The following is a 22,707-nucleotide window of genomic DNA, read 5'->3' on the forward strand; positions in this document are numbered from 1 at the left end:
GGGCTGAGCTCACATTATGGAACAGTCAGCTCAGTTCATTGCAAGCTGGGGCATTACCCAAACAGCATTGGCCCCAGCATCATTACACTATAAGCATAGGGCGGCATGGTAACACAGTGGTTAGCACTGTTGCTTCACAGCTCCAGGATCCCAGGTTCAATTCCTGGCTTGGGAATCGGTTCCGACGCCGAAATCGGGGTAGGTGCCAGTCTCACACCACATCGTAATCATTTTGTGCCACGACAACAATGTTGATGGGTTCCACTTTGCACGTACTCCGTTTTCTGTGTGAAGACTGCACGTTCTCCACGTGTCTGAGTGGGTTTCCTCCGGGTTCTCCGGTTTCCTCCCAAAGTCCAAAGATGTGCAGGTTAGGTGGATTGGCCGTGCTAAACTGCCCTTCGTATCCAAAAAGGTTAGGTGGGGTTACTGAGTTACAGGGATAGGGTGGAGGTGTGGGCTTGGGTAGGGTGCTCTTTCCAAGGGCTGGTGCAGACTCGATGGGCTGAATGGCCTCCTGCACTGTAAATTCTATGATAAATGTCACATGGATAATGAAATGCACACCTATATTAGATATGATCAGAAAAATGTATTTACCTTGTGTCCTTGTGGTCCATGGGGTCCAGGAAGACCTCGAAAGCCCTGGAACAATGAACAATTTCAACAATGACTTTTAACTGTGGTCGGTTAGAAGACATTTTACCATTTCATAGTGCTGGCTTGCACAGAGGCTGAAATATTCAAAATTGCAAATAATTTCAGCATTACGCGACGACTGGATAGTTAGAAAATAATGGTAGGATCGGACAGAGTCACCATGGAAGGGAAATCATGTTTGACAAACCTGGTAGTGTTTTTATGAGGATGTAACTAGCAGAATGGATAAGGGTGAACTAGTGGATGTGGTGTAATTGGATTTTAAGAAGGCTTTCCATAAGGCCCGACACAGGAGGTCAGTAAGAATTGGAAAACGGACAGAAAACAAAGAGTAGGACTTCACGGGCCATTCTCAGGTTGGCAGTGGGTTACCGTGAGTCCCAGCGGTTCACAATCTATAACCACGATTTGGATGTGGGGACCAAACGTATTATTTTCCGTTTGCCGATGACGGGAAACTAGTTGGGAGTGTAAGTTGTGAGGAGGATGCAAAGAGGCTTCAAATGGATTTAGACAGGCTAAGTGAGTTGGCAAGAAAATGGCAGACGGAATATAAGGTGGGAAAAATATGAAGTTACCAACTTTGGTGGGAAAAACAGAAATGCAGGGTATTCTTGGTGAGGAGTTGGTAAGTGTTGAAGTCCAAAGAGACCTGGTTTTCCTGCTCATAAGGGACTGAAAGCTAACACGCAAGTTACGAAGGCAAACCGTATGTTGGCCTTTATTGCAAGCGGATTTGAGTACAGGAGTGAAGACGTGTTGCTGCAATAGTGCAGAGCCTTGGAGAGACTGCACTTGGAGCATTGTGTGCAGTTTTGGTCTCCTTGACCAATACTTCCCATGGGGGGACAGCAACAGAGGTTCACCAGATTGATTCCTGGGATGGGGGGATTGTGCTGTGTGGACGGATTGAGAAGATTGGGCCTGTATTCTCTAGATTTCAAAGAATGAGAGGTTAGCTCAATTCTTACAGGGCTCAACAGAGTTGATACATGAAGTATGTTTCCCCTGGCTGGGGGCCTTGAACCAGGGAACACAGTCTTAGAGTAAGAGGCAGACCATTTAGGACTGAGATGAAGAGGAATTTATTCACTCAGAGGGTGGTGAATTTTTGAAATTCTCTAACTGAGTCACTGAGTACATTCAAGACAGAGATTGATAGATTTCTACATTATCAATGGATATGAGTGGAGGATCAGCCATGACCTAGTCGAATGGTGGAGCAGGCTAAAGGGGCTGAATAGCCTATTTCTGTTCCTATTTCCTACGTTCCTATCAGCGGGAACCTTTTTGCAGCCAGGGTTTAAAGCCGGAAAGAAACCTTCCTCATCTTGCAGGATGGAACTATTTTACCGACTTTCGTGCACTTTAATACAATGTTGAAAACAGGAGTCGTGCAGTAAAACTGACAAGAAAGTTTTTAACACTTCTTCATATCTTAACTTTAACATGGAAATGACAATTCAGTTGTCATGCATAACATCTAGGTTTATACCACACCTAAACTCTTACAGTTATAACTTGGTTTACTTTATTCAATATCTATCCTGCAGTGATTCTAATGAGTTTATGGCAATTAGTTTAGTCTCCACTGCCAGTGAACTTCAACAATGGTTAAACTATAGTTACCTATTAGAAGCTAATGCTACTTGATGTCTAGCTTGCTATAGGTGGTTTGGCAATGCTAAATTGCCCCTTAGTGTTCAAAGATGTGCAGGTTAGGTGGATTGGCCATGCTAAATTGCCCCATAGTGTTAGGTGGGATTACGGGGCTACGGGGATAGGGCAGAGGAGTGGGCCCAGGTAGGGAGCTCTTTCGGAGGGTCGATGCAGACTCATTGGGCCAAATAGTCTCCTTCTGCACTGTAGGGATTCTACGGTTCTCTACTGCCAACTCAACAAAGCCTTGGGTACCTGAAAAAGCGGCACCTCTTCACCAAATCAGGTCTCACATCCACTCTATTGTACACCAATGCCGGAACAGAGGGACCTGGAGTACATGTGCACCAATTATTGAAAGTTGGCGGCACAGTGGTTAGCACGGCTGCCTCACGCTGCCGAGGAGCCGGGTTCGATCCTGGCCCCGGGTCACTGTCCGTGTGGAGTTTGCACATTCTCCCCGTGTCTGCATGGGTCTCACCCTCACAACCCAAAGATGTGCCGGGTAGATGGATTGACCATGCTAAATTGCCCCTTAATTGGAAAAAAAATGAATTGGGTACTCCGTAAAAAAAATTTAAAAAACAAATCATTGAAAGTGGCAAGGCAGGTTGAGAAAGTGACTAAAAAGTCATATGATCCCGGACTCCATAAATAGAGGTATCAAGTACAAAAACAAAAGAACTTATGATGACCATAAGACCATAAGACATAGGGGAAGAATTAGGCCACTCGGTCCATCCAGTCTGCTCCGCCATTCGATCATGGGGCTGATATTTTTCTCATCCCCATCCATGATTTCCTTCATGGATCAATGGCCTGCGGAGATGCTCGATCCCAGAGCAATAATGACAGCAGTGGTACGTTTCCAGTGATTCTATCAGAGCTGTCATAAGACATAGGAGCAGAATTAGGCCACTCAGCCCATCGAGTCTGCTCCGCCATTCAGTCATGGCTGATATTTCTCTCATCCCCATTCTCCTGCCTTCTCCCCATAACCCCTGATCCTCTTATTAATCAACAACCTATCTATCTCTGTTTTAAAGACACTCAGTGATTCGGCCTCCACAGCCTTCCGGCAAAGAATTCCACAGATTCACCACCCTCTGGCTGAAGAAATTCCTCCTCATCTCTGTTTTAAAGGATCGTCCCTTTAGTCTGAGATTGTGCCCTCTGCTTCTAATTTTTCCTAAAAGTGGAAACATTCTCTCCACGTCCACGGGCACGCAGTATCTTGTAAATTTCAATAAGATCCCCCCCCTCTAAACTCCAACGAGTACAGACCCAGAGTCCTTAACCGTTCCTCATACGACAAGCTCTTCTTCCAGGGATCATTCTTGTGAACCTCCTCTGGACCCTTTCCAAGGCCAGCACATCCTTCCTTAGATAAGGGGCCCAGAACTGCTCACAATTATCCAAATGGGTCTGCCAGAGCCTTTTGCAGCCTCAGAAGTTTAGCACAGGGCTAAATCGCTGGCTTTGAAAGCAGACCAAGGCAGGCCAGCAGCACGGTTCAATTCCAGTACCAGCCTCCCCGAACAGGCGCCGGAATGGGGCGGGTAGGGGCTTTTCACAGTAACTTCATTTGAAGCCTACTTGTGACAATAAGCGATTTTCATTTCATTCATTCAAGTACATCCCTGGTCTTGTATTCTAGCCCTCTCGATACAAATGCGAACATGCATTTACCTTCTTAACTGCTGACTGAACCTGCACGTTAACCTTAAGAGAATCGTGAACAAGGACTCCCAAGTCCCTTTGTGCTTCTGATTTCCTGAGCATCTTCCCATTTAGAAAATAGTCTATGCCTCCTGTCATGTGAGAATACCTTTAAGACATGGATGTTTAAGCAATGTACCTTTAAGAAAACAGTGATGTCAGAGAGTGGGTGGAGCTGGGCTTTAGATCAGCCATTTTGAGGTTTCAGTTTGAAAAAGCAGCTTGTGTGTGTCTGCGTGTTTCCAGGAAGCTGCAGTTTGAAAAGAGCTTGGGAGTGTCTGTATTTGCAGTAAGCTGGATCTCTGCCATGAAAGACTATCTCTGGATCATTTGGGTGATTTAAACTCATAATAGTAAAGCCTTTAACCTGATGTGATTCTGTTTAAAGGTGTTAAGTCGCTTGGAAGTTTGAATGAACATTTTGAGCAATTATTTACTGTTGCAATATTTTCGGAGTTATCTTTGAAGTAATGGGTGTTAAGAGATCCAATGTTTATTTAAGATGGTAAGTTGAGTTCATGGAATAAACATTGTTTTGTGTTTAAAAACCCACGTGTCCATAATTGTAATCCCACACCTAGGGACAATGCCGTGTGCTAGGAAAAGCAACAAATACATTAAAGGGGAGGTTGGTTGAACTCCATGATACATTTTGGGGTTCTGAAAATGCCTCGCCCATAACAATTGGGGGCTCGTGGGGGATAAAAGTCGATCTATTGGATTGGCTTTTGTGAACTTAAAGACAGTGGAGGATTGTTGCTCTTCCGGTGTGGTATTTTATTTTAAGTGGGGAGTGTGTTGTGGACAATGGCTCTTTCAGAGGCTCAGATGTTTTTGGGGGTGAAGACTGTCGCACGCAGTACTTTACGGACAGAGACGAAAAGCAGACTGTTGGGCCTGGCAAAAACATTGCAGTTAACATTACCTGACAAAATGCGAAAAGATGAGGTAATTATAGCGGTGGTTAAGCATTTAAAGTTGCCTGAGATAGAGTTTGACTCATGGGAAATGGCAAAAATTCAGTTGCAAATTAAACAAATGGACCATGAGAAAGATTTAAAGCGGCTTGAATACGAAATAGAGAGGAAAAAGAGGAGAGAGAAGAAATAAACAAAGAGATAGAGAGGAAAGGGAAAAAGAGAGAGTTTGAACTTCAGAAAATGGCTCTGAAACATGAAAATCAGTTAAAATTGGCAGACGCAAATGGACACGTACAGTTGGAGGACATGGATGAGGATAATGAGACAGAGCGTCATAGTTGAAGACGTGGTGGGGTTCTATTTAAATATGTCCAAGCATTGCCAAGGTTTGACAAGAAGGAGGTAGAAGCCTTTTTCATTTCATTTGAGAAGGTAGCTAAACAAATGCAATGGCCACAGGACATGTGGGTATTACTGATTCAAATAAAGCTGGTAGGTAGGGCTAGTGAAGTGTTTGCATCACTACCGGAGGAGGTATCTGGAACATATGAGGAGGTGAAGAAATCCATCTTAAGTGCATATGAGCTAGTGCCTGAAGCTTACAGACAAAGGTTTGGAAATTTAAGGAAATAATTTGGTCAAACATATGGCAGATGATTATGAATTAGTTCATAAATCAAAAATTGTTTTCTGACATCAGTTTCAGCCGGTGAGGGATAGAAACTGGGGACATGAGAAATACTCAAGTGGTAAAGGTAAAGGTGACCTGATGGGAGACAATAAAGAGAGTGCACCTCAGATTAAAAAAGAAATCCAGGAGGGTGGAAAAGAAATGAATAAGTTTCAGATGTTTTCACTGTAATAAATTAGGCCACGTAAAGTCACAGTGTTGGTGGTTGGAGAAAAGCACTGGGAAGGCTGATGTGGAAACACAGGATAAGACAGTGGGGTTTGTTAGAGTGGTAAAGGAAAGCCCAATGGAAGTGAATGAGGTGCAAACGATTGTACAGCCTGTTCCAGAAGTAATTGTTAAGAAGGTGCCAGATGTATTTAAAGAATTTACTTGTGTGTGTAAAGTTCACTCATGTGTATCAGGAAGAGCAGGTAAAGAAGTCACAATTTTAAGAGATACAGGGGCTAGTCAATCTTTAATGGTAAGAGATGAGGAATGATGTAGTTTGGGAAGAATGTTGCCAGAAAAGGTGGTGATATGTGGAATTCAGGGTGAGAGGAGTAGCGTTCCATTATATAAGGTAAAGTTGGAAAGTCCAGTGAAGAATGGTGAAGTGGTAGAAGGAGTAATAGATAAACTATCTTGTTCAGGAATACAGTTTGTCTTGGGTAATGATGTAGCTGGATCGCAGGTGGGAGTGATGCCTACTGTGGTTGATAAGCCAGTGGAAAATCAGTCCACTGAAGTGTTGAAGGACGAATATCCTGGGATTGTTCCGGATTGTGTAGTAACAAGGTCGCAAAGTCACAGCTTAAGACAAGAGGAGAAATCAAAGAGTGAAGATGAAGTTGAAGTGCAATTATCAGAAACGATTTTTGATCAGATGGTTGAAAAAGAACAAGAACAGGTGGAGGATGAGGCGGATGTTTTTAGTTCAGGAAAATTGGAGGAGTTACAACAGAAAGATGTAGAAATAAAACGGATATATCAGAAAGCATAAACGGAAGAGGAATCTGAGAGTATACCAGAGTGTTATTACCGTAAAAATGATGTCTTGATGAGAAAATGGTGACCTGTACATATGCAGGCGGATGAAAAGTGGTCAAACGTTTATCAAATAGTATTGCCGGTAGGGTATAGAAAGGATGTGTTGCAAGTTGCACATGAGGTACCAGTGGGGGGTCATTTGGTAATAAGGAAAACTCAAGCTAAAATCCAGAAACATTTTTATTGGCCTGAACTATATAAAGATGTAGTTAAATTTTGTCAAGTGATAGGGAAACCTCAAGCAGTGATAAAACCAGCGCCCTTAATACCCATTCCAGCATTTGAGGAACCTTTTACGAGGGTCATATTTGATTGTGCAGGACCGCTTCCTAAAACAAAAAGTGGGAATCAATATCTTTTGACTATAATGGCTGTGTCTATTAGATTTCCAGAGGCCACTCCAATAAGTAATATTACAGCTAAAAGGATTGTGGAGGAGTTACTTAAATTCTTTACTAGAGACTGACTACTCACAGAAATTCAATCGGATGAAGGATCAAATTTTACTTCAAAGTTATTCAAAGAAATTATGGATAGTTTAGGAATAAAGCAATTTAAATCAACTGCGTACCATCCAGAATCGCAGGGAGCGTTAGAAAAGTGGCATCAGACATTAAAGACAATGTTGAAGGCGTATTGTCAAGATTATCCAGAGGATTGGGATAAAGGAATTCCATTTGTATTGTTTGCAATTAGGGATGCACCTAATGAGTCTACCAAATTTAGTCCTTTTGAACTAATTTGTGGTCATGAGGTAAGAGGACCACTTAAATTGATTAAGGAAAAATTGATGGGTGAGAAATCGGAAATTACACTATTAGATTACGTGTCAAATTTTAGGGAACGATTAAATAGAGCAGGTGAATTGGCTAGACAACATTTGAAAGTTGCACAAAATGTGATGTAACGGGTAGCGGACAAGAAATCCAAAGTTCATAGTTTTGCCAGTGGGGATAAAGTTTTAGTGCTGTTACCAGTGGTAGGTGAGCCTTTAAAAGCGAGGTTTTGTGGACCATATCAGATTGAAAGGAAATTAAGTGAGGTGAATTATGTGGTAAAAACACCAGATAGAAGGAAGACTCACCGAGTGTGTCGTGTGAATATGCTTAAAAGGTACTTTGAAAGGGAAGGAGAGAAAAAGGAGGTTTTAATGATTCTAACTCAAAGTGACGAACCAAATCCAGATGACTGTGAATTTGACATACCTCAAATTAAATTGGAAAATGAGGATGTTCTTTAAAATTGGGATGAATTGTTAAGTTACCTTCCAGAGGAAAAACAAACTGACCTGAAAGTGTTATTGTTATCACATGGGCAGGTTTGTAGAGATAAATTGGGAAGTACTAAAATGGCTATACATGATGTAGATGTGGGAAATGCTGTTCCTAGCAAACAACATCCATATAGACTTAATCCTTTAAAATTGGCACAGGTTAACAGAGAGATTGAGAGTATGCTGAAGAATGGCATAATTGAAGTGGGTTGCAGCCAATGGAGCTCACCCATAGCGATGGTACCTAAACCAGACGGTACCCAACGGTTGTGTGTGGACTATCGAAAGTTGAATGCAGTTACAAGAACGGACTCTTATCCTATCCCGCGTTTGAAGGATTGCATTGAGAAATTGGGACAATCTGCTTTTATTTCCAACTTCCAGACATGGAAAGAACATTTAAAACATCGTATGGAGTACTTTGATCGACTTCAGGAGGTGGGTTTGGTGGTGAAAGGTATATTTACTGTGTACATTTCGTAGTGGATGGTGCAAAAGTGAAAAATGAAACCATCTTGAAGTTGATGGGTTTTTTTTTCTTGGGGGGAGGTGTCATGTGAGAGTACCTTTAAGACAAGGATGTTTAAGGTACTTTAATGTACCTTTAAGAAAACAGTAATGTCAGAGAGTGGGTGGAGCTGGGCTCTAGATCAGCCATTTTGAGGTTTCAGTTTGAAAAAGCAGCTTGTGTGTGTCTGTGTGTTTCCAGGAAGCTGCAGTTTGAAAAGAGCTTGGGAGTGTCTGTGTTTGCAGTGAGCTGGATCTCTCCCATGAAAGACTATCTCTCTGGATCATTTGGGTGATTTAAACTCAATAGTAAAGCCTTTAACCTGATGTGATTCTGTTTAAAGGTGTTAAGTCTCTTGGAAGTTTGAAGGAACATTTTGAGGAATTATTTACTGTTGCAATATTTTCGGAGTTATCTTTGAAGTAAGGGGTGTTAAGAGATCCAATGTTTATTTAAGATGTTAAGTTGAGTTCATGGAATAAACAGTGTTTTGTGTTTAAAAACCCATGTGTCCATAATTGTAATCCCACTACTAGGGAACAAGCCGTGTGCTAGGAAAAGCAACAAATACATTAAAGGGGAGGTTGGTTGAACTTCATGATACATTTTGAGGTTCTGAAAACGCCTCGCCCAATACACTCCATTTCTCCTTACAAAGTGCATAACCTCAGCCACAGACTGATCGGTGCCACTCCCCTTACTCAGAAAGCACAACTGCCAAGGCCAATGACCGCTAAGGACCCGCCCAGCTACCAAGGCACCTGCCCCTTTATTGACCGAAATCGAAGAGAGTGATCAGAGCCCTGTCAAACGATTGGGTCCAAGGTTCAGGACCGCCTCAAAGAGCGCAAAATCTCAGAGGGATAGAAGAGAGCGCAGCCATTGTTCTGTCTCTCTTGGATCCAGGCCTCTGCCTACCCAATTGCAGCAGGAACAGCCAGCTAAGTTCAAGACCAATGATCGCTACCTGACGGATGAGCCCAGCAGAGACACAGCCACTTTCTTCGAACCAGCCAAGTGAAATCCAGATAAAGGCCTTATCCATTTGCACAGTGCCGGTTGCCCTGAAGTTAAGTATAGGTTATTGTAGCTGATAGATGTAGTTTAACTCGTAGTAGATATTGTGTTTGCATGTTGAGATAACTCTTGTGTATGTAAATAAACCATCTTTTGAACTAATGTAGAAGCCCACTGTTTCCTACTTCTTCTAATAGGTTAAATTGTGGTCCATGTCGGTACCAACAACATAGGCAAGTCTAGGAAAGAGGACCTGTTTAGAGATTATAAAGAGCTAGGATTCAAATTAAAAAAACAGGTCCTCAAGGGTCATAATCTCCGGATTACTGCCCGAGCCACATGCAAATTGGCATAGGGAGGCAAGAATAAGGGAAGTTAACACGTGGCTGAAAGAGTGGTGTGGGAATGAGGGGTTCCTTTTCATGGGACACTGGCATCAGATTTGGGACAGGGGGGACCTATACCGTTGGGATGGTCTCCACCTGAACCGAGCTGGGACCAGTGTTCTGGCGAAAAGAGTAAATAGGGTGGTCAATAGGACTTTAAACTAAAGATTGGGGGGGGAAGGGAAAGTCAGGGAACCAAGAGGTGAAGTAATCAGCGGGGAGCGTAGCTGCTTAGGAATATAAAAAAACACGAACAGACAAAACTCAAGAGTGGTTACGATTGTCCCCATCCCACAAAATATGACACAGTGTATGGAAAGGCTCAGTAAACCAAGGTCCACCACACTAAGAAAACAAAAAGGGACGGTCAATAGAGAATTAAAGGTGCTATATTTAAATGCGTGCAGTGTACGGAACAAGGTAGATGAGCTTGTGGCCCAGATTGTGACTGGCAGGTATGATGTGGTAGGCATCACAGAGACATGGTTGCAGGGGGTTCAGGACTGGCATTTAAACATCCAGGGATTCACAACCTATTGAAAAGGCAGAGAGGTGGGCAGAGGGGGCGGGGTTGCCTTGTTAATTAGGAATGAAATTAAATCAATAGCACTAAACGACATAGGGTCAGATGATGTTGAGTCTGTGTGGGTAGAGTTGAGGAACCACAAAGGCAAAAAAAACCATAATGCGAGTTATGTACAGGCCTCCGAACAGTGGTCAGGACCAGGGGCACAAAATGCACCACGAAATAGAAAGTGCATGTCAGAAAGGCAAGGTCACAGTGATCATGGGGAACTTCAATATGCAGGTGGACTGGGTAAATAATGCTGCCAGTAGACCCAAGGAAAGGGAATTCATTGAATGCTTACAGAAGGGCTTTTTGGAACAGCTTGTGATGGAGCCCACGAGGGAACAGGCCATTCTGGACTTAGTGTTATGTAATGAGCCAGACTCGATTAAAGATCTTAAAGTAAGGGAGCACTTAGGAGGCAGTGATCATAATATGGTCGAATTCAATCTCCAATTTGAAAGAAAGAAGGTAGAATCAGATGTAAAGGTGTTACAGTTAAATAAAAGTAACTACAGGGGCATGAGGGAGGAACTGACGAAAATCAACTGGGAGCAGAGCCTAGTGGGAAAGACAGTAGAACAGCAATGGCAGGAGTTTCTGGGAGTAATTGAGGACACAGTACAGAGGTTCATCCCAAAGAAAAGAAAGGTTATCAGAGGGGGGATTAGGCAGCCATGGCTGACAAAGGAAGTTAGGGAATGCATCAAAGCAAAAGAGAAAGCCTAAAATGTGGCAAAGAGTAGTGGGAAGTCAGAAGATTGGGCAGACTACAAAAACAAACAGAGGATAACAAAGAGAGAAATAAGGAAAGAGAGGATCAAATTTGAAGGTAGGCTAGCCAGTAACATTAGGAATGATAGTAAAAGTTTCTTTAAATACATTAAAAACAAACGGGAGGCAAAAGTTGACATTGGGCCGCTCCAAAATGACGCTGGTAATTTTGTGATGGGAGACAAGGAAATAGCTGAGGAACTGAAAAAGTACTTTGCGTCAGTCTTCACAGTAGAAGACATGAGTAATATCCCAACAATTCCAGAGAGTCAGGGGGCAGAGTTGAATATGGTAGCCATCACAAAGGAGAAAGTGCTAGAGAAACTAAGAGGTCTAAAAATTGATAAATCTCCGGGCCCAGATGGGCTACATCCTAGAGTTCTAAAGGAGATAGCTGAAGAAATAGTGGAGGTGTTAGTTATGATCTTTCAAAAGTCACTGGAGTCAGGGAAAGTCCCAGAGGATTGGAAAATCGCTTTTGTAACCCCCCTGTTCAAGAAGGGAACAAGGAAAAAGATGGAAAATTATAGGCCAATTAGCCTAACCTCGGTTGTTGGCAAGATTCTAGAATCCATTGTTAAGGATGAGATTTCTAAATACTTGGAAGTGCAGGGTCGGATTAGGACAAGTCAGCATGGATTTAGTAAGGGGAGGTCGTGCCTGACAAACCTGTTAGAGTTCTTTGAAGAGATAACAAATAGGTTAGACCAAGGAGAGCCAATGGATGTTATCTATCTTGACTTCCAAAAGGCCTTTGATTAGGTGCCTCACGGGAGACTGCTGAGTAAAATAAGGGCCCATGGTATTCGAGGCAAGGTACTAACATGGATTGACGATTGGCTGTCAGGCAGAAGGCAGAGAGTTGGGATAAAAGGTTCTTTTTCGGAATGGCAACCGGTGACGAGTGGTGTCCCACAGGGTTCAGTGTTGGGGCCACAGCTGTTCTCTTTATATATTAACGATCTAGATGACGGGACTGGGGGCATTCTGGCTAAGTTTGCCGATGATACAAAGATAGGTGGAGGGGCAGGTAGTATGGAGGAGGTGGGAAGGCTGCAGAAAGATTTAGACAGTTTAGGAGAGTGGTCCAAGAAATGGCTGATGAAATTCAACGTGGGCAAGTGCGAGGTCTTGCACTTTGGAAAAAAGAATAGAGGCATGGACTATTTTCTAAACGGTGACAAAATTCATAATGCTGAAGTGCAAAAGGACTTGGGAGTCCTCGTCCAGGATTCTCTAAAGGTAAACTTGCAGGTTGAGTCCGTAATTAAGAAAGCAAATGCAATGTTGTCATTCATCTCAAGAGGCTTGGAATATAAAAGCAGGGATGTACCTCTGAAGCTTTGTAAAGCATTAGTTAGGCCCCATTTAGAATACTGTGAGCAATTTTGGGCCCCACACCTCAGGAAGGACATACTGGCACTGGAGCGGGTCCAGCGGAGATTCACACGGATGATCCCAGGAAAGATAGGCCTAACATACGATGAACATCTGAGGATCCTGGGATTATATTCATTGGAGTTTAGGAGGTTGAGGGGAGATCTAATAGAAACTTACAAGATAATGAATGGCTTAGATAGGGTGGATGTAGGGAAGTTGTTTCCATTAGCAGGGGAGACTAGGACCCGGGGGCACAGCCTTAGAATAAAAGGGAGTCACTTTAGAACAGAGATGAGGAGAAATTTCTTCAGCCAGAGAGTGGTGGGTCTGTGGAATTCATTGCCACAGAGGGTGGTGGAGGCCGGGACGTTGAGTGTCTTTAAGACAGAAGTTGATAAATTCTTGATTTCTCAAAGAATTAAGGGCTATGGAGAGAGAGCGGGTAAATGGAGTTGAAATCAGCCATGATTGAATGGTGGAGTGGACTCGATGGGCCGAATGGCCTTACTTCCACTCCTACGTCTTATGGTCTTATGGTTAAAGTGATAGTTCGAAAGATAGCTATTTAGTATTGAGTCCCTGGTCTATTGAATCACTCAAAACCTCAGGTCATTAAAAAAAAAACACACATTCAGCATTTCAAGAACAGAGCAGCAAACAGAAATTCTTATGCAGCTAGCAAAATACATTTGCAAGATAAAATAAGCAAAGGACAAGGCAAGCGTGTGATAAGAAAGCTGAATCGCATTCCTAGCTTATACAAGAATACATTTTGAGGTTAATGTTGCCTATAAATGAGTGACAACTAACCCTCAAATCAAATTCATTTGATGTTAATCCAAACCAATTAGGATTACATAGGGGTGTAATTAGATGGCTGAAGACAGATATGATACAGTATAACTGTGAGGTTTCGGCCATTTTTATCTGGATCATTCTCTCTCTTTCATAAATCATCTATACTTTGACTTACTATTCGCTCTCTCCCTGTCTTCATATTTCATTTTCAGACTTTGATTTCTAAAGTTATTGCGAGCTGTTTGCCTAAGCAAGAAAATCATTTCTGTGATTCTTTGAAAGTTTCAATTGTCTACAAATTGCCTTTTGAATGACTTTCAATTGTAATCAAAAGAAGACAAATTAAACGATTCTTATTTGCACCTGAGAAGTTTTAACTTAAATTTCTACTGAGTTCTAGTAATCGCAAAGTGCTGCTAAAATCGCATGGTAGATCTATCAACTAACTAACTGGTTGTGTGGTCATTTGATCGATATAAGGGAAAGGCTTGTGGTTCACCGAGATAAATAAAAATACCAACAGTATCATCTGCAAACTTAGCAATAGTGCCTTCAATTCCTTCCTCCAGATCATTAATGCATATTGTAAAAAGTTGTGGTCCCAGCACCGACCCCTGAAGTACAACACTTGTCATCGGCTGCCATGCTGAAAAAGACTCCTTTATCCCCACTCTTTGCCTTCTGCCAGTCAGCCAATCCTCTATCCATGCCAGGATCTTACCCGTAACACCATGGGATCTTAACTTATTTAACAGTCTCCTATGCGGCACTTTGTCAAAGGCCTTCTGGAAATCTAAATAAATCACGTCCACTGGTTCTCCATTGTCTAACTTCCTTGTTACTTCCTCAAAGAACTTTGACAAACCTTTATGAAGCACTCTGCATGCAAGTATTGTGCCTAATGCTGGACACCAAACCTTAGGTAGAATGGAGGAAAGAGTTACAAGGATGGTTCCAGTGAGGAGGGACTACATAGACAGACTGGAGAACATGGGGTTCTTCTCCTTCGAGAAGAGAAGGTTGAGAGGAAATTTGATAGAGGAGTTCCAAATTATGAGGGGTCTGGACAGAGCAGATAGAGTTAAACTGTTCTCATTGGTGGAAGGATTGAGGACAGGTAGAAACTGATTTAAAATGATTTGCAAAAGACCCAAACGCAATTCCTGCAACAAATGATTAGGATCTGGGATGGGCTGTCTGAGGGCATGGTGGATGCAAATATGATCAGGGCCTTCAATTGGGAATATAGTTAACTATTAGAAGCTGATCCTATCTGAATAGAAAAGACCTACGGGGAAGGGCAGTGGAGTGGGATTAGCTGAGTTGCTTCTGCAGAAAGCCAGCATAGGGATAGCAGACCAAATGGCCTTCTTCTGCGCTGTTACTATTCTATATTTAATGACCCATTGGTTCATTCAGCCTGCCCAATGTTCTACAGATCAAGAGGAAGGAGGGGACCATGGACAGAGTGATGGGGGGAGGGGGGATTGTGAGGGCAAATCCCCTCCCCCTCATGGGCAAGCAATTGCTGGGGTCTTTGGCTACCATGTGCAGGGAAATGACAGAAATAGCTGCAAAGTGATGCTGGTACCTGTTCTCCCCTGGCAATGCGATGACCCTCAGCAAACCTTGGAAGTTTCAATCTAGTCAACACTGGAGGGCACTGTTGAGCACTTTCTCAGCTCTCTATTGGGAATGTGAGCTCTGGACTTCAAAACGAATTACTTAGCATATGAATGAAAGAGGCTTCTCTAAATATACTGAGCCAGATTTAGCTCTCAACAGTGAACAACTGGCACCAGTTGTTTATTGTCATCAAATCCATACAGTGCAGAAGGAGGCCATTCGGCCCAATGAGTCTGCACTGACCCTCTGAAAGAGCACCCTATCTATGTCCGTGGCCCCCTGCTAGCCCTGTAACCCCACCAACCTTTTGGACACTTAGTGGAATTTCAAAAAAAATGTTTTAAATTTTTTTTTAAAGGGGCAATTTAGCGTGGCCAATCCACCAACCCTGCACATCTTTGGGTTGTGGGGTTGTTACCCACACAGACACAGGGGAAAATGCGCAAACTCCACGTGGACTGTGACCCGGGGCCGGGATCGAACTCGGATCCTCGGTGCCGTGAGGCAGCAATGCTAAACACTGCGCCAGCGTGCCGCCCCACTAAGGGGCAATTTAGCATGGCCAATCCACCCAACCTGAATACTTCTGGACTCTGGGAGGAAACCGGGGCACACAGAGGAAACCCGCGCAGACACGGTGAGAATGGGCAATCTCCTCACAGCCACCCAAGGTCAGAATTTGGTTGCTGCCGCTGTGAGGCAGTAGTGCTACCCATAGGCCACTCTTGTACTTTCACTTATCCATTCTTTCCATGGGATTATGCATTGGAACGCCCTGTAAGCGAGAGAGCTAAAACAATGTTGCAGCTTCTACAGGGGATCTGGGAGCTGCGCGCACGGGGCAGCTCTCAGATGTCCTTAACCAATCAGATTGAAGAATCATTAATCACCAGTCTGGAGACTAAAGCAGGGAATGTCAGTCAGAATATTCAAGTCAATGTCAAATCAGTTATAGAAAGTGAAATAAAGAGAGGGAAAGATGATAGGATGAAGAAAAAAAAGTGACAGAAAGAAAATGTAAAATATATATATGCAAAACTAATTAAAAGTGAAGGAATGAGACTCTACACTTGTAAACCTCCATGTTTAATGCGAGGGAGGTTGTCTAGCAGTAATTAAGGGTTAGCACATCATCAAACATTTAATTAAATTAGCTTGGACAAATCCCAAATGTTTATGGTGTGGTTAGCAAATAGCTATCAGGTAAGCACCACAGCTTCACCCCATTGTGGGATTTTCAGCGAGATACCACGATAGTGCAATTTCTGGAGCAGCAGGGCAACTAGACCAGGGATTTACAGATTTTGGCACTCAGCTGCGCATCTGGATACTGCAAGTTGCTGTCTAATTTATTATAATATATAATAATATCACTAAAGTTGAATTTAAACTTTAATAATGATGAGTGCTGTTAGCGTCACTTATTTCTGCAACAAATTCTGGGCCATTGGAATTACTGGTAATATTACATTGTATTGGAAAATGTGGAGTTACATACATAGCACAAATATGCTAATGGAAGCACTGTAGTATGTAAACTCCTGTCATTCATATCATTGGGCAACTCAAACTTAGTGTTACGATGTGTAGGTGGTCTGTCAAATCTTGAACCTGAATAAATCGCATTAAAATCACCTTACAACACAATTATAGATTCTTGAAAATAGTTCAGAATAAAACCTTATAATTTTACCCTCAAAGACTTACGCAAAAAAAATTGTACCCTGCATTTAACATTATAAATTACACATTATACCTTGATGTGGAGATGCCGGCGTTGGACTGGGGTGAGCACAGTACAAAGTCTTACAACACCAGGTTAAAGTCCAACAGGTTTGTTTCGATGTCACTAGCTTTCGGAGCGCTGCTCCTTCCTCAGGCGAATGAACCCGAGGAAAAAGCAGCGCTCCGAAAGCTAGTGACATCGAAACAAACCTGTTGGACTTTAACCTGTTGTAAGACTTCGTACATTATACCTTGCAATGGCTAATCTTCTAAATGGAGTCATCCATTTTGTTTTAATTCCAGGAAGCACTTTCAATAAAAGCTGTCCTATTGCATATGTTATTTTTAAAAGAATAAAATACAAGGGTTTTTTTTTGCAGTCAGATGCTTAAGGACTATATTTTTTCATGCCAGCAAACTCATTTAAATAAATTTAGAAAAGGAATATTGTTCCATCACGTGCTATGTCAGCACAGATGCTGACAGTGCAATCTGAAAACCTGTAACAAAACGGTGCAGGAAACTTTCCTCCTCCCCTCCAAGACAAAGACAGGGTGGGGTGGGGGCGGTGGGACAGATATTTCTCTGTCGCTGTTCTTATTCTGCTGTTGTAATGTCACCAGAAGTGGGGGGAAACCCGTGAGGGGCAGCACGGTAGCCTAGTGGATAGCACAATTGCTTCACAGCTCCAGGGTCCCAGGTTCGATTCCGGCTTGGGTCACTGTCTGTGCGGAGTCTGCACGTCCTCCCCGTGTGTGCGTGGGTTTCCTCCGGGTGCTCCGGTTTCCTCCCACAGTCCAAAGATGTGCAGGTTAGGTGGATTGGCCATGATAAATTGCCCTTCGTGTCCAAAATTGCCCTTAGTGTTGGGTGGGGTTGCTGGGTTGTGGGGATAGGGTGGAGGTGTTGACCTTGGGTAGGGTGCTCTTTCCAAGAGCCGGTGCAGACTCGATGGGCCGAATGGCCTCCTTCTGCACTGTAAATTCTATGATCTATGAAACTGATGAGATCAAGCATCACAATGGTTTTTCACCCCACTAGATTTCTCTCTCTGTTTAAGTCAAGAGAATAACATGGGCAGTGATGGTGGTGGGGAGTGGGGGCTGGGGCAGTATCACACCAGCGCTCCACTGACCCAATAGGTTTTCCTACACACTATTAAAATGGTCCCTTCCGCCCCAACAACTGTTTCAGAGAGAGTAGCTCAGAGGCGTTTTTTAGCTAAATAGTTATGAATCTGCGGTATCTCAACTGAAATAAAATTAGTCTGAGCCAACCCGACTTACAAAGTGTTCTGAAGTGAACAGATTCAGTCCAGTACTTGATCTGAATATATTTTAGTATGCTGACAATGCGAGACCGCTTGCATTACATAACTGAGTTATAATACAATTGTTCGTATAGCACCGTGGACACACCCTGATTACACACACCCTGAGCAACTTGGTCAGCTGATGTTAGTATTGTACTTTGCTAACATGTCACTGGTATAACCTCCCTGCTTACCATTGGCTGGGGACTAATGACAAGCCCACAATCCTGTGGGAGTACGAGCTTCCCCAATGAGGGGGGGCGGATAAATCATTAGCAGACTCCCTGTATAAATAAAGCTGGCCAGTTTGGAACCAGCAGGAAGGAGAAAGCAGCAAGCGAGGTTGCTGCTGCTATTGTGTGTATATATATTATTGTAAATAAATGTTATTTCTTTGTAGCCTTGAAACTCATGCTCGATTCTTCGTGGCCCTCACAAAACTGGCGACGAGGGTTAAAGTGAATAGCTGTCTACACAGCTGAAGCCACCTCCCTGGATTTTTGTTGGATACAGGTTGGAAGTTGTTTTCTATTACACCATGCCTCTGTATGGATGTTTGGATGTTTTTGATGCTGCGCTGGATAGCTGGAACCAGTACGCACAACGGATGCGTTACTATTTCCGGGCAAACAACATCACCGAAAACGAGCGGCAGGTGGTCATATTGCTCACCGCCTGCGGCCCGCATACGTTTGGGGTGATTAGGAGCCTTACGTACCCAGCTGTGCCGGACACCAAAATGTTTGATGAACTTGTGAATTTAGTGGGGAAGCATTTTAACCCAACCCTGTCCACGATAGTCCAATGTTACCGGTTTAATACCGCTGAGAGGACCCCAGGAGAATCCCTTGCCGACTTTCTATCCAGGCTACGCAGGATTGCGGAGTACTGTGACTATGGTGAGACCTTGTCAGAAATATTAAGCGACCGTTTGGTTTGCGGTATTAACAATGCGGCCACCCAGAGAAAGTTGTTAGCTCAGCCAACATTGACTTTTCAACAGGCCATTCAAATAGTATTGTCCCGAGAGAACACAGAACAAGGAGTGCAGGAGATACAGGGAAAGGAAGTGCATGTCTTGGGGCGCAACCCCTTCCGTCCGAAAACTTCCCCCCACACTCCTGCGGTACCTTGGGCGAGACGACGTCTGGATCGACGCCAGTGGCCGTCGGACATTCCTCCCCAAAGGGAGCCTTCTCCAGAACCAATGGACGAGGAGCCATGTCTGTGTCAGACTTGTAGGCGCCAACCCCGTCTCGGACGCCGGTCCTGGGGGCGCCAGAGGCGCCGTCGTTCCGACCGAAACTGGGACCAGCCCAGGGGCCATACCTTCCATGTGGATGAACCTGCGGCGACTACTCCTGAGGATGTGGAGACGGAGGACGACTGCCTGCAGCTGCATTGTGTGGCAGCTCCCCGTGTAGCCCCCATTCAGGTGACAGTACGGGTCAATGGTCACCCGCTTGAGATGGAGTTGGACACTGGGCACAGCGGTCTCCCTGATCGCCCAGAGGACATTCGACCGCATCAAGCAGGGTATACAGACCCTTACATTAACCGACACACAGACCAGGTTGGCCACCTACACGGGGGAACCATTGGACATTGCAGGAACTACAATGACCCCTGTTGTTTATGGACACCAGGAGGGGCGTTTCCCACTTATCGTGGTGCGCGGCCATGGGCCCAGCCTGTTGGGTCGGGACTGGTTGCGCCATTTGCGGTTGCAGTGGCAGCACATCCTCCAAACAGTTTCTGGAGGATTGACTGAGGTGCTAGGACGATACCCAGATGTATTCCAGCCCGATTTGGGGAAAATAAAAGGGGCCGTAGCCCGTATCCAAGTCGAACCAGGAGCCACGCCGTGCTATTTCTGGGCACGCCCGGTGCCTTATGCCTTGCTCGAGAAGGTAGAAGGGGAGCTCACTCGTTTGGAAACTTTGGGTATTATCAGGCCCATCCGTTTCGCTGACTGGGCAGCACCAATTGTACCTGTAATGAAGCCAGATGCCACAGTTCGCTTGTGCGGCGACTATAAACTTACAGTGAATACGGCTTACCGACTCGACCGATATCCAATGCCTCGCATAGAGGATCTCTACGCAAATCTTGCAGGTGGACTCTCGTTCACAAAATTAGATATGAGTCATGCCTACCTCCAGTTGGAGCTGGACCCTGCCTCCCGACCACATGTAACGATTAATACACACGGGGCCTGTATGAATATACATGTTTGCCCTTTGGAGTATCCTCTGCCTGCGTTATTTTTCAATGCGTTATGGAGGGCATTTTGAGAGGTTTACCGCGTGTCGCTATCTACTTAGATGACGTTTTGATCACAGGGACATCGGAGCAGGAACATTTGGAAAATCTGGAGGCTGTCCTTAGATGCTTTTCGGAGGCTGGAGTCCATTTCCGTTGCACAAAGTGCGTCTTTCAGGTGAAGGAAGTAGTCTCCCTGGGTTATCGGGTGGACCGCGAAGGTTTGCACCCCGTCGCAGAGAAGGTGCACGCGATTCAACAGGCCCCCGCCCCGACTGACACTTCGCATCTTCGTTCTTTTCTCGGCCTCGTAAACTATTACGGGAAGTTCCTCCCCAATCTGGCAACTACGCTGGCCCCGTTGCATCTTCTGCTAAAGAAAAATCACACCTGGGTTTGGGGTCAGCCGCAAGAAACCGCTTTCCGGTGGGTAAAACAACAATTGTCCTCGTCTGGGTTACTAACCCACTATGATCCTGGAAAGCCTTTGCTCGTCACATGTGATGCATCCCCATATGGTATTGGGGCCGTCCTGTCCCACAAGATGGAGAACGAGGCCGAGCGGCCAATAGCTTTCACCTCCCGCACATTGACTGCAGCGGAAATAAAGTGCGCGCAGTTCGAGAAGGGGGGCCTGGCAGTGGTCTCTGCGATGAAACGCTTCCACCAGTACGTGTATGGCCGCCACTTCACTATCATGACTGATCATAAGCCTCTGCTGGGACTTTTCAGAGAGGATAAGCCAATACCGCCCATCGCTTCTGCACGGATCCAGCGCTGGGCTTTGTTGCTCGCTGCATCCGAGTATTCTCTGGAGCACAAACCAGGAACGCAGATAGCGAATGCCGACGCACTGAGCCGATTGCCTTTATCGACCGGCCCCATGTCGACCCCCACGACCGGTGAGGTGGTTGCAACCCTAAATTTTATGGACACCTTGCCTGTCACGGCATCACAGATCCGTGAGTGGAGCCAGTCCTGTCAAAGGTTCGACACATAGTCCTGTATGGTGGGCAGCATAGACAGCTCCCAGGCGAGTTGCGGGCATTTTCCTCCAAGCTGTCAGAATTCAGCGTGGAAGATGGCATCCTCTTGTGGGGTACGCGCGTGATTGTCCCGGAAAAAGGACAGGAGCTGATACTAAGAGACTTGCACAATGGGCATCCAGGCGTGACCAAAATGAAAATGTTGGCCCGGAGTTATGTTTGGTGGCCAGGCCTCGACACCGACATTGAGAAGGTGGCCCAAAACTGCTCCATTTGCCAGGAGCATCAGAAGCTTCCGCCGGCCGCGCCCCTACATCACTGGGAATGGCCAGGGAGGCCTTGGGCACGCTTGCATGCGGATTTCGCCGGCCCTTTTCAAGGATCCATGCTCCTTTTATTAATCGACGCCCAGTCTAAATGGCTAGAGGTGCATAAGATGCAGGGGACAACGTCCTGCGCAACAATTGAGAAGATGCGTTTATCGTTTAGTACACATGGCCTCCCCGAGGTGCTGGTCACGGATAAGGGCACTCCATTCACCAGTGAGGAGTTTGCGAGGTTCATGAAGATGAACGGCATACGCCATATCCGCACTGCCCCGTAACACCCGGCTTCAAATGGGTTGGCGGAGCGCGCAGTGCAGACATTCAAACAAGGCCTAAAGAAGCAGTCTTCCGGGTTAATGGACACGAGACTGGCTCGCATTTTGTTTTCGTATCAGACCACCCCCCATGCGGTGACTGAGGTAGCTCCCGCAGAACTCCTAATGGGCCCGAGACTTCGCACCCGCCTTAGTATGGTTTTCCCGGACATTGGCGCAAAAGTACGGCGCACACAACAACGGCAGGGACAGGGTTTTTCTCGGCATCGGCCGATTCGGCAGTTTGCGCCCGGTGACCCAGTGTTTGTTCGCAATTTTGCTGGTGGTGCCCAGTGGGTCCCTGGCGTAACCTTTCGCCAAACGGGCCCTATATCTTACCAGGTGCAAGCCCAGAGTCGTCTCCAGCGCAAACATGTAGACCACGTTCGGTCCAGAAGACTATCCCTTCCAAAGATTCCCCGCCCCCGGAGCTCATTTCTACAGCCGCAGAGACCAGAGACAATGGAAAGTAGTCCTCACAATCGTCCTCTGGTGCCTCACTCAAAGCCTGCGCAGGTCGTTACAGAACCGTGTGGAGATAGAGACGTCGAGATGACAGAGGCAGCGGACTCTGACTCCGAGATGGAGACACAGGACGCGTCAGAGGGGGAATCCTCGGGCCCACGAGCCGTGGATGTACAACCGTTACGCCGTTCATCACGGAAGCGCCGGTCTCCATCTTGTTACACGCCACCCGATCCAGCGCCTCGTGCAAATGGTGTCCGGCATGGGTCTTCGGTGGATTCCTTGGACTTTGGGGGGGGGGGGGGGGAG

General features: G+C 45.1%; 1 protein-coding gene across 2 annotated transcripts in view; it reads right to left on the reverse strand.

The window, feature by feature from the left end:
- LOC140385153 (uncharacterized) overlaps window positions 1-22,707 on the reverse strand; it is a 164,130-nt gene that overhangs the window by 57,338 nt on the left and 84,085 nt on the right. For both annotated transcript variants that reach the window (XM_072467006.1, XM_072467005.1), the window contains exon 10: window positions 601-645. In XM_072467006.1, coding sequence (XP_072323107.1) covers window positions 601-645 — 45 coding nt within the window. The remainder of the gene's footprint in view (window positions 1-600; window positions 646-22,707) is intronic.

Source organism: Scyliorhinus torazame, chromosome 11, assembly GCF_047496885.1.
Source record: "Scyliorhinus torazame isolate Kashiwa2021f chromosome 11, sScyTor2.1, whole genome shotgun sequence".
In the NCBI taxonomy this organism is placed as follows: Eukaryota; Metazoa; Chordata; class Chondrichthyes; order Carcharhiniformes; family Scyliorhinidae; genus Scyliorhinus; species Scyliorhinus torazame.